Source organism: Cibotium barometz, chromosome 23, assembly GCF_041138505.1.
Source record: "Cibotium barometz isolate CiBa-2024 chromosome 23, ASM4113850v1, whole genome shotgun sequence".
NCBI classification, from domain to species: Eukaryota; Viridiplantae; Streptophyta; class Polypodiopsida; order Cyatheales; family Cibotiaceae; genus Cibotium; species Cibotium barometz.
Window position 1 is genome coordinate 2,208,126 of NC_141068.1, and position 12,435 is coordinate 2,220,560.

At 37.1% G+C, this 12,435-nt stretch overlaps 1 protein-coding gene and 1 long non-coding RNA gene across 6 annotated transcripts in view; both read right to left on the reverse strand.

The window, feature by feature from the left end:
- Positions 1-237: 237 nt before the first annotated feature.
- LOC147625540 (uncharacterized) lies at positions 238-734 on the reverse strand. The gene is made up of 2 exons (XR_015268795.1): positions 611-734; positions 238-483 (listed from the first exon to the last, which is right to left on the reverse strand). It is a non-coding gene; the product is annotated as an uncharacterized LOC147625540 (long non-coding RNA).
- A 10,416-nt stretch (positions 735-11,150) lies between these two features.
- The window catches only part of LOC147625541 (Peptidase S41 family protein), a 68,889-nt gene continuing 67,604 nt past the window's right edge, over positions 11,151-12,435 (reverse strand). For 3 of the 5 annotated variants that reach the window (XM_086817043.1, XM_086817041.1, XM_086817040.1), the window contains 3 exons: positions 12,050-12,112; positions 11,820-11,949; positions 11,151-11,597 (listed from right to left, as the gene is read on the reverse strand). In XM_086817043.1, coding sequence (XP_086673169.1) covers positions 11,551-11,597; positions 11,820-11,949; positions 12,050-12,112 — 240 coding nt within the window. In that variant the 3' untranslated portion in view covers positions 11,151-11,550. Of the gene's footprint in view, positions 11,598-11,819; positions 11,950-12,049; positions 12,135-12,435 lie in introns of all 5 variants that reach the window. The other 2 variants (XR_015268703.1, XR_015268704.1) reach the window with 2 other exon arrangements.

Below are 12,435 nucleotides of genomic sequence, written 5' to 3' on the forward strand. Positions count from 1 at the left end.
TCCAAGAGCATGTTCAAGTTCAGAAGTATGAGGAGAGAAGAAAACCTCCACAAAGCAGCAGATCAATATCAATTATATCCTTGAACAACATATACATAAGTGTGCTCTCTCTCTCTCTCACCTTCTTAAATAGACAAATATGCTCCCTTACCTTCAACAAGCTGGTTCCTCTTTCATGCATGTGATTCTAAATTATTATTTTTTATTTTTATTTTTAATTTGGACTCTGCTTGAAAAGACAAAAGCCAAAATGTGTTACTTACGGCATCGAATAAACTAAGCCAAAATTTGAGGAAATGAACCACCAGCACAAAACTAATCGATTCAGTACCAACAAGCACATACTATAAAAACAAATCGCCCCCCAGCCTAGCCTTGAAGAGTGTGTCTTCTTCTTCAACTTCCGGGCGGGAAACTTGATATCAGTGATGGAACTGCTTCGTACGCTTGCAAAGCTGCACAGTAGCGCTACGGTGTCCAGATCTGCAGCTCCATTGAGCACTAGTGGTGTCATCAATCATACATACATGATAAGCCTACAAGTCTTTCTTTCTTTCTGCACAAACCATAATTCTGAGAAGATGTTGCGCAACACAGGGTGAGAGATTACCAAAATTTTGTTGGGACTTCATTTGTTGGCCACAGCTGTTCATTATTGCAGTTGGCAGAGGCGAGGCATTTCGCGCGAGAGCAAGCAGTTTCCCCCCAAAAAAGAAAGAAAGAAAAGAATCTAGATTTCCGCAACAGCATATATATATATATATATATATTTAGAGGCCATTATTTCTAGTTAGAATGCCCATTCTCTCTTTTTTTAAACAGGGACATCCTCTCTCTCTCTCTCTCTCTCTCTCTCTCTTTTTGTGCCGCTCTCGGAAGATGATGACGCACCCGAAAATTCCCCATCGCTGTGGCCTCCGATCCGCTCCCACTTTTTCACTCTCTTGTCGTCAATGAACCCTAGATCTTTGTCCGTACGCCTTTGAGCTGAGAATGTATCAAGATGTGAGCAGCAAGGAAACTTGTGTATAAATAAACTAGTACTCAACCCCCAAGTTGCTGCAGTATGTAAAAGACATTAAGAAGCAAAACAAAGGAATGGAAGTTGGAATCCAAAAGGTCAATCAAAGAGATTTTTTCCTCTTATTTTTTAGAAATCTAAGATTTCTTTTTTTTTCTCTCTCTCTTCTCCTTGTGCCTGCCTTCTTATGATAGATAGGATGCCCTTAGAGAGAGAACGATGGGGCTACTCTTCCTAACTCATAAGAAGAGGTATATATTCAATATTAAAGGAAGCAAGAAAAGAACCTACAATTTTCGATTGAATGAATAAATGCAAAAAAGGTTAAATATCAAATTAATTAACGATTAAATGGAAAAAATGGCTACAATATTAGATTAGTCAAAGATAAATTCCTACCAAGATACCAAAAGGCCACTGTCTTCAAAGTCTCATAACAGAGATGTTAGATATATAGTAGTACTACACTGTGAGGCCATGTACTTATGCCACATGCATTTTGTCCTATTGGGTTTTTTCCTATGGCCATCCACGTATGAATTAACAAAGCTAGTATATAAGCCACCTCATTCAAAGTTTAGGGTTGCTACTCATTTGTACTTTCTGTTTGTACTTATAGAGAGCTTCATCTACCTTCTTTGAGCTAGCCAATCTCTCTCATATTCTACACCTCTGTGTTCTTATTTTTGAGCATTGTGTGTGAGTCTAGATCCATTCTATGAGCTAATAGTGATACCACATTCTACACCTCTGTGTTCTTGTCTTTGAGCATTGTGTGTATGTGAGTCTAGCTCTATTATGTGAGCTAACAGTGGTATCAGAGCAAAGCTTTCCATAGCTTGTTTTTGGTTTTATCTACACTGTGTTCACCAAGGCACACATAAATACTACATACACAAGCAAAACTTAAGTACCTATAACACAGACTAAACGTCTACACATTTACAACTTTCCTGTTCAAGCTTCCATTGAAGCTTTCTCTCTAAATAGTGAAGGAGGTTGTCTCTTATTTAAGCTTCTTCTACTTCAATCCACAACATTGTTGCCGTGGTCCATTCTCACAAACAATTCACCTCAGTTTACAACATTTAAATTGAAGCAACATCTCACCCAATTTATAACATTTAAACCATAGCATACATTAGGATCGTTTCAACAACAATCTAGGCATCAAAATGATCCAATCCTACTCTTCCACCACTTCACCAACAAGTGACACGTGTCGAATAGAATCACCCATTTTTGCGATTGTTTTCATGTGAGATCATTTTTGGGTGCAATCGCCCGATTCTGTGATCATTTCCAAGTTTACAATCGGCCGATTTAACTCTTGAATCATGGGTTTCTTCCATCTTCGTGTTTGATTGCTTAAATCCACTTTTCTCACAATTCCAATAATCAGATCATTCATAGCAATCCAACTTCAACGATCCTACCTTGGCAATCCAGCTTTAAATAACGATCCTTCCTCGGCGATCCAACTTCGCCGATTCCACTTTTTGTAATCCTTTGATTCTACATTTTGGGATTAACTTTTCAACTTTCTATGATCAACCGATTCAACTTTTCAAATCATCCGATTCTACTCTTTGTGATTGGCCAATTCCACTTTCAATGTCCATAGTTGGCTTCAGATTAGGCTTTCTTTTTGCATCTTCTCTTCTCAAATTCATCAACAATCAAGCATGGCTAACAACTTTGCAAATAATTTGTTTGGTATTCTTTCCAAAGAGGATAAATTAGATGGGGTCAAATTACTCGCTCTATGGAGTTTTATGGTTCAAAATGTCCTTGTTATAAAAGGCTTATAGAGTCATATCAATGGTAACAATCCCTGCACAGTTGCTCCTACTACTCCTTGAAGGATCAGAGTGCTCGCATCATAGCCAACTATGGAGGCTCAAAGATTTCCGTAGCTAAGAGATGGAGAGAGAGAAATTGAGAAGAAGAAGAAGAAGCTCTTTTAACGTCGTAGGAACAATCCCAAGAGACCAAATATGATCTATCCGACGGGAGTGAGATTCGAACACAAGACTGGATTTTTGGCAAGATTCCGAATGGGCTAGGTAACCCAGAACATTCAGTTTTCTTTCATTTTTTCGGGTGGACATGTTTGTGGCATATTTGGTTAACTAGGAATGCCTTCATATTTGATGTAAAAGTTGGTATTATAGCTCACACAAGTCGTATAAAAGGGCTACTATTGTGGCAAGTATCTTCCTCTTACGTTCAACTTATTTGGTGGAGAATGACACGGCTATATATTGGATGCGGGTACTCCGAGCTACACCTATGATTCAAAGTAATTAGTGAGGGTCGAGTAACTAAATGCACTGTCTCAGCCAACTTCCGAGTTAATTGGCAAAGAAAGATTTCACACACAGACACACAAACACACAGATTATTATATCTCATTTTGGATTTAATCCAAGCAGAGTAACCCACACACACACACACACATAAAAAACAAACACACAAATAATTATTTTTAGGAGTGGAAACTCTTAGTCGGTGAAGCTCTTGGTGTGCTACTTCTCTTACAATGTCATTTCCATGGGATCACACCCTCAAGCATAACTAAGAAGTATGTCGATGAAGTAGTGGGTGTTGATGTGATGAACTTTGAACCAACACGAAGGTGGACATAGAAACTAAAATGCCTAGATGTGATAATAAAGGAGTCCCCAAAACATAAATTTTCAAGCCCATGTCAATAAGTGCTTGTATAAGTTGCTTTACGCTACCTTTTTATCTTAAAAGGTTATTAAAAACCTTAAAGTTAAGAATGGGTGGCACCGAGAGTTAATGATGATGATGATGACTATTTGAGGACAAACTAATGTGTGAGGAGCACAACTGAAGCCGATGATTGAGTTGATAACGGCCTCATGCCATGCAGGAGGCAGTGGAAGATTACCAGGTACCGTTGAACCTAGTCGGTAGTGCGCGTGGCAAAGATGTAGTCTCATAACATCGGGCGCTTGTTCTAGTGGTTAACGGGAGTGGCTTGTAACCTGAAGATACTCGGCTAGACACCCGATTGTTACCTTACCCTCACTTTGTAGAGCATATGAGGGGTGCTCCCTTCTAGTAGTGGCCAAATTTTATTTTATTTTTACAAATTTTATTTTATTTTTAAAGATGTAGTCGCATCCGTGGTGGTGTGCTGAAGCGAGTGCAAAGCTGGTGGTATGTGGCGCAAAGATGTAGTCGCATCGGTGGTGTGCTGCAAGCGAGTGCAAAGCTATTGTTGCCCTTGCTTGCTCAAGATAATATGAAGCTGTCGGTGAACAGCAAAGAAGAAGCCGGTTGCAGGTGACTCTACGAGTAGAGAAAAAAAAAAACGGTTGCCGGTAGATAACTGCCCGCGATGACTGTAAATAGGCCTTAATATAACGCTTATAAACCTTAAACAAGCCTTAATCAACGGGCAGCAACAGAGATGCTACTTGTTGAGCTGAAGAGGATGGCGTACATTTCTTGATACTGTAGACATTGAAATGTTGTGCTATCGATAGCGAGATCAAAACTATACTGAGCAAACCCTAATCAATGTTTATTAACCTAAGCTCTTATACTAAGCAAACCCTAATCAATGTTTATTAATGATACCAATTGAAGAAGCAGAGAGTTCGTATCATAGCCAGCTATGGAGGCTCAAAGATGTCAATAGCTAAGAGAGAGAGAGAGACAAAGAGAGATGTGATAATGCTCAAAATTGCAAGGATTGTATTGATGTATTGAACCTCCAAGTAGGCAAGTAGCCTTAATTTTTCGACTCAATCAAATCTAGACTAAGTTTCCTAAGGAAACTTTCTACACACTTGCATAAAATCAAATCTAATCCTAAAAGGTTGTTCACACCCAAACACACACACAAATAGTTCCAAAGTGTTGAGATAATGTGTCTAATTTGTTTACAAAGTCAGCTTGCAAGATCTTTCTCACATTCTTATTATTGGGATATGGACAATTGCCATGGACTCCAAGAGCTCATCCCTTGGAAACCTATCTCGGATCTCACTTGTTAAAGTTTGGCAAATTTTTATAAGCTCCTTTTTCACATGTGAAACTACCTATTGAAAGTTTGATCATTTCACATTCTTGGTCTTTTTCTCTTTTTCTATTAATTTAACCACGTGTAGATTGATGAGCTTGCCTTTCACTTCCATGCATAGACATCCCTCGTTTTTAAATAGCTTTCATCACTTTCATCATCAATACTTAACTTCCATTCTTTAAACTCTCCATCTCCAAAATCAAAGACTTCACTGTACAAAGACTCTAAGTGAAGGCATGTCATTCTATGTGCAGATATATACTCCACGACATAAAGATCTCTCATTTGAGCAACCTTGACCAGAAGGTTCATCTTATGTAGCATTGTTGTAGTAGACCCCCATAGTACAAGAATGTTTCCACATCTGTAAGAAGCTCTGATAGATGTCTTGCTTTTTCTTGTCCCTTTTCCTTTATCTGAGCAAGCTTGTGAACACTACCAACAGTTGATTTGTACTCACTCTGAAAGGCTTTTCCACCAGACCAATTAGTGAGATCCATCTAGTGTCAACATGCTTCAACATATTTCTTCCTTCTCTGACTCCCGCAATAAATGCATTAAAGTAGTTCTATCGTTTTGTACTCTTTGAAAAGAAGCTATAAGATTTGCATACTAAATCCTCAACATTAAATACGCCATAAAACTCTCCCAAGCATATGTGGACAATAAGAAGTTTGTAATTGTATACAAAGCCCTATTCAATTGCCATGCATTACTAAGTAGCCATTAGCCCCAACACACACCACCTTTTTGCATACATCCTCTAGAGTCAATGATATGTGAGGCTCATTCTATTAAACAAAGCACTCAAGATGCCGTAATCCGAATGTATATATTGTTTCTACTAAAGTGTGTACAACTAGCTCTAATAACAAACGAGATAAGACTAGAATGTTCACAACTAGCTCATATATGTAACTAGTGTGCTCACAACTATTCTTAATTTAAAAAAATGGAAAAGACTAAAGTATTCACAAGGACCTCCATTTCCTCCGCCCGCGATTGATCTCTCTCGGCTAATTTCTGAATCAAAATTTCTAGCATGAAAATTTATGTAGTAAATAGATGGGCTTTCCTCCCACGAGTCCCTCATAGCTACACACCCACATGCATGATCAGAGTGCACACATCTAGTGATATTATAGAATTAGAGTGTTCACAAATGGTCCACATACAATACCAAAGTGCGCACAACTAATTCAAAGAAAAAATATTAAACATAGCTAGAGTGGTCACAACTATTTTTAATAAAACAAATGGTAAAGACTATTCACAAAGACCCACATGCGTGATTAGAGTGCACACACCTAGTCAAAGTAACATAAATTGATAAAATTAGAGTGTTCACAAATGGTCCATGTACAATACCAAAGTACGCGCAACTAATTCAAAGAAAACATATTACACGTAGCTACAGTGGTCACAAGTTGATCCACATATGTGACTAGTGTGTATACAACTAGCCTAAACACAAACATATAACAATCAAACGAGTTATTGTGTTCATAACCGTACCAATGTGCACACAACTAACTTATTTACACGTACATTTAAAAAATGAATATCTTATATTAAAATATTTTAAATTTAGAGATAAAGTTTCTAAACATAAATCTAAAGATGAAATTTAAAAATTAAGTAGATAAAAATAAAAGCATATTAATAAATTTACATAACATAATCATCATAAAAAACTAAACTTTTAATAAAAACTTATCTTTAAAAAATAATCGTACCAATGTGCACACAACTAACTTATTTACACGTACATGTTAAAAAATAAAAATCTTATATTAAAATAAGATATTCAAACATATAGCAATCAAACGAGTTTTTGTGTTCATAATCGCACCAATTTGCACACAACTAACTTATTTACACGTACATTTAAAAAAAATGAATATCTTATATTGAAATATTTTAAATTTAGAGATAATGTTTCTTAACCTAAATCTCACAATGAAATTTAAAAATTGAGGAGATAAAAATAAAAGCATGTTAAAAAGTTTACATTACATAATCATCACAAACAACAAAATTTTAATAAAAACTTATCTTTAAAAAATGTGATACAATATACACGCTTTCTTGCATTATTTGTTACAATATAGATGAATAAGTAATTAATCCCATGTTATTTGTTAAGAAATCATTGTTGGGATCGTATTATGCATATGGTAGGATGTGTGTATATCCTAGAGGAGAGAGAAAAGAAACGTGATTTTTCGATCTTGCTTTAAATCGTTGGTAGATTTATTTTTTGTGTTGTTTTTTAATTCTTAAAGCATGCTAGGGAATAGCTAGATTCATTTAGAATGCATGGTTGCATCAAATAGCTTTAGGTTTGTGAGGTTTTTGCATTTTAGGTAACTTACAAAGAAGAGGTTTTCAGTTAAACCTAGAGTTTAGATCTCAATTTTGGTTGATTTTTATTATTTTTCTTGTAAATAATTCGGTTAGTAGGTTAGCATTCAACGAGAAAAAAAATCACAAGACTCTTGATTTTTTTTAATCAATGTTAACTAATCTACAAGCTTTTTAATTAGTACGGTTAAGAACCCCCGACAAGAATGCATAAAAAGTAATAAATTGTGTTGCATTGAGCACAAAATCAAAATGCTATGAAAATGAGTTTGTACTCTCATGACCGTAAATATTGCCCTATGATTTCTTCCAAGATTTTATGTTGCCAAATTTTACAAGTCAAGGAGGGAAAAAGGAAAAAGGTAAGACTTCTTAGTTCTTTATCACAATCGATGTTCTAGCGTTCATAAGTAAGCTCATGCACATGATAAGATGTTGAATTCAACTAAGCAATTATGAAATCCATCAATTTAGACTTGGATGCTTAATTAAGATTCTCTTATGGATTATTTCTTTGAGTTTTCTTTTTGGTAGAAACACAACTGCATTGGCAGTAGTTTTACAAGAGGTATTTCTATAACAAAAGGTTTGCTTTTAATAAGGAAACGGATTGGTGCTTGATGGTAATGAAGCCATGGAATCAAAAACAACATACTCTACTTTGGTTCAATCACATTAATCATTAGTAGAGGGGAGAATCTTTGTAAAAGATTTGAAGGAGAGAAGTTGAACACAAGAAACCCTATCACAAGCTATGTAGATCTTTATTCATAGAAAAAAATGTTCCTATGTGCACACAATAAAGGGAAACAAAAAAATTAACAAAGGTATTCACTAACAAGGAAACGGATGCTACACAACATGATTTCTCAAATGATGTTTGAGAATCAAGTTGACGTTGATGTTGTTATCAAATATATATATATATATATATATATATATATATATATATATATATATATATATATATATATATATATATATATATATATATTGAGTGAGACATCTTTTTTATAAATATTGACGGGTCAAGTGAAAAATATGGCACTTCTTTTCAAAAATGAATTGCATGTGAAAAATATATATTCATTAAACACTAAAAGTCTGTAGCATTTGTGTGGGGCTTTCACCTTCTATCCATAATAGAACAAATGGTAAGGAAGGTGTATCATTAAAAAAGGAACGGAAGCAAAAGGTATTAACTAGAGGCACCTACAAGCAAGCAAGGAGACATTGTTTCTACTCGTCATCATGATAATATATGAAGTTCACCACTACTAACTACTACACGCTACGCTGCCTGCCCATCCTCCATCATATAATATTATAATATATTGGTAAAAGAAGAGCCGCCGCCAGAAAACGGATGGATAGACAGATAGCCTCTCAACTTAATTCGGGGGTCCACGTGGGGTGGGCCCCCACACGTACACCTCCTACTACTACTACGCTTGGTTGTTGTCCTTGACATATATATATATATATATATATATATATATATATATATAGAGAGAGAGAGAGAGAGAGAGAGAGAGCGCTTAAGCCAAATATATATATATATATATCACCGAAAGAACTAAAGATACATACAACAAAGGCTTGGAGGGAATAATGATAATGGGCAGTGTGTGTGCCGCGATGACCACATTACATTGGTGGATGCGTTGGAAATTGTAAGTAGGGACACAAGTGTTGATCCCTTCTCCTCCCTCCTGGTTTGTTTCGTTCGAATGACAGCCAGTTCGACTAAATTACCTTTTTTGAAAATGTGAGGTAGTTTAGCTTTTACCTAACAAAGGTTTATGAGCTTCAAGTGGGAAAGAATCACTAGACTTTGGTAAAAGGTTTACCTCAAAGTCTTACAAATCTATGACTAGCTGGATACTTAGATAGTTGGTAAACGGTGGTAAGGGACATCGATGCTTCAACGAGGTGCTATAGATAACATGGTTTTGAACAAATAGACCAAGCTTCTGCATAAACCAGTCAAATAACATATGATACAATGATTGTGACTCATGCCAAGTTATTTGCAGAGGCTTCTTTAAGAATGGATATTAACCACAAGTTTCATTGCCCATAGCTTTGAGGTGTAGTTAACTTTCGCAAGCAAGTGAATGTTGTTTAAAGACTAGCTCAAGCTCACGATTGAGCTTCGGTCTCACATAAAATGTCTAGTAAAGATAAATCAAGATGGTTTCTCTCTAAATTTTCATGTTATGAAAATTTTAATCTCAAGAGAGTTCACAAGCTTTCTACTTGATTTATTAGACCCTTTATTAATTACAAAGGCAATTAACGGTGTAGCCTACAAACTCGATTTGCCGCCAAGGGTGAGCATTCATCTTGTCTTTCATGCCTGCAGACTCAAAAAAAAGTTGAGGACTAGGGTTCGTCTTGTTTTTTGTGCCTATAGACTCAAGAGGAAGTTGGGAACTTGAGATAGTCTTGTTTCGATTGATAGACTTTTTGAGTTACATGATTTAACTCAATATGTTCCACCTAAGTCAAAATCGTTTTTGGACTATCATGAGAACACACTCAGAAACATAACTGTTCTAGAGATGCTAATAAAGTGAAGTGTAACAGTTATATGACAAGATTCTAGAAGACACCGGAGTCCATTGGCCATAGTAGAGGGAGTACGTTATGGCCCTAAAAGTCATAGTGTGACTAGCAATATTTCGAAGGCTGGGCTTACACCTGTGGGACAACGTGCTAAAGATATTCACTACTAAGGATAATAAGCCACTTATAAACACCTGCTAGCGTGAAGAACTTGTTTATAAGTGTACTTAGTGAGATACAAGTGTGAACATCCATCAGAGGGAGGACGACTCCTTGTGAACTTAAGTCCCAAGCAAGGCCAAGGCCTGGCCATTGCCATGGCTTTAGCCACTCACTCCAATGGTATGGAGCGCCAAGGTTTGGGCGACGAGCATGGTTAGGCTTAAACTAATGGGCATCCCTCACTTCCGATGTTAAGGATAATAAGTGACTCATAAACACTTACTGGTGCGGTTCAAGGTGAAAGACTAATAAACCCTTCAGTGAGGTATAAATGTACATACCTCATAGGGAGGACTTCTTGCAAATCAAGTGCCAAGCAAGGCCAAGGCCATGGCCATGGCTCACTTAGAAATGAGCTCCAATCTCCAATGCTATGGACCGCCAAGGTTGGGCGACAGGCATGGTTGCAGTGTGGGTCTAGCCTCTAGCTGGAGGGTGCTCCTAACGATGCTCTCCTAACGATGCTATGGTTGGTTGGTTGGTTGTGTGTGTGAGTTACTGGATGAGGGTAAGCAATTATTGTTGTTTTCATGACGGTATGCCTGCCTGTGTTCGTCAATGATATTGTAATACCAGCCAACCAATGTCAACAATGGCAACCAATAGCCATCCAGATTTGGGACCCGACATTCCTACACTTTGTCTTGTGTAGTTTCAAACACTTGCTTGAATAGCCTCCTCACCAACATTTTAGCACAAAATGACGAAGCACAACCCCATAGCCACCAGCAACAAGTTTGGAAAGTCTTACGTTAGTTCTCCATACATCTATTGTCAAAATCCAAGAGTAGCACATAGAGAACTCATCAAGGTATATTCTATTCTTCAGGGTGATCAAGCTGCTTACTACTAATTCTACCGAGGATTATTCATCCTATATATATATATATTCACTATGATTTTGCACAACCGAAATGCTTCACAATAACCTTAAACATTATCAATGATTGTTTCCATTTCTTGTACTCTTCATTATTATTGATGCTTTGCTTGCTCTTACAAATCCTAGAGCCTTTTAACTGCTATATTGCTTCCTCTATGTGTAAACCTGCACATAGCCATCATATTTTCTTGCTTGTAGGCACTTTTCTTCACAAAACCCTTCCTTGCTCACGTCTTTTCTGGTCCCTGCAGGCTATAGCTTTGACCAACTAATCCCATGATGATGTTAGCTCTGGAACACTTGAAAATGTAACAGGTTAAATTCTTGTAAATCGCAAGAAAGCCTGCATTCACCGGACTTTGATGGCTAGCCAACATGGTCTTGTGTAATACATTTGCAGGCAACAGTCAACTGCTGCAAGTAGATGCTCAATCAAGATGTAGAACATATCTGGAGCTGCTTCTTTACATCAGCTAAACCTGATATTAAAGCATACCCCAGTGTGATAGACTCAGTAATACTGCTGTATGTAATTAAGTGGGTATCACATATTGTTGTTTTTAAAAAGAACCAAAAGGTCACCGCGTGTGTCAACCTTAAAAAGATTGAGCAGAATATATATTTTTAGTGTCGCAACCAAGACACTCTTTTCAACAAGCTACAAGCTTCTAAAAATAAAAATGTTTTTAATAAATACTTGCCAGGAAGTTCTTGGAAGTCGGGCCATATGCCGTTTCCGTCAATATCCTGATGATGTGGCGTTACATACTTCCCAACAGTCAAAATCACCCCCGAACCATCGCTTAATTCAAAAACAGACTGAATAAGACCCTGAGGCCAAAAAAATCTATTAGACTCGTTGATAATAGTGCAATCTCCCCCTTGTTAATCGAACAAAGAAAACTCTCAAGGTCCACACAAGGGGGCACACCTTGCCAAATGTTCTATGCCCAACCAGAACTGCTCTGCAATTGTCGTGTAAGGCTGCAGCAACCTGCACTATCCAGCAAACTTTCCTGTTAACATGTCAACATGCACAGATGAACATACATACATAGACGAGAGGTGGATGCATGTCAGCATGCACACAAACATACATAGACGAGAGGAGAATACATGTCAGCATGCAAAGCTACATGCATACATTTAAAAAAATAGGCAACCATTAAAGATTGCCGGTATATCTAGGGGATAATGTAGGTTTGCTCAACATTGCACTATCCTGCCATCTCTGCTCTCTCACAGCTACTGAACCTACGGAAGATGTAATGTAAAGCCAGGCTGAACCGTGAAACCACCTAGTAAGTAAATAAAAAG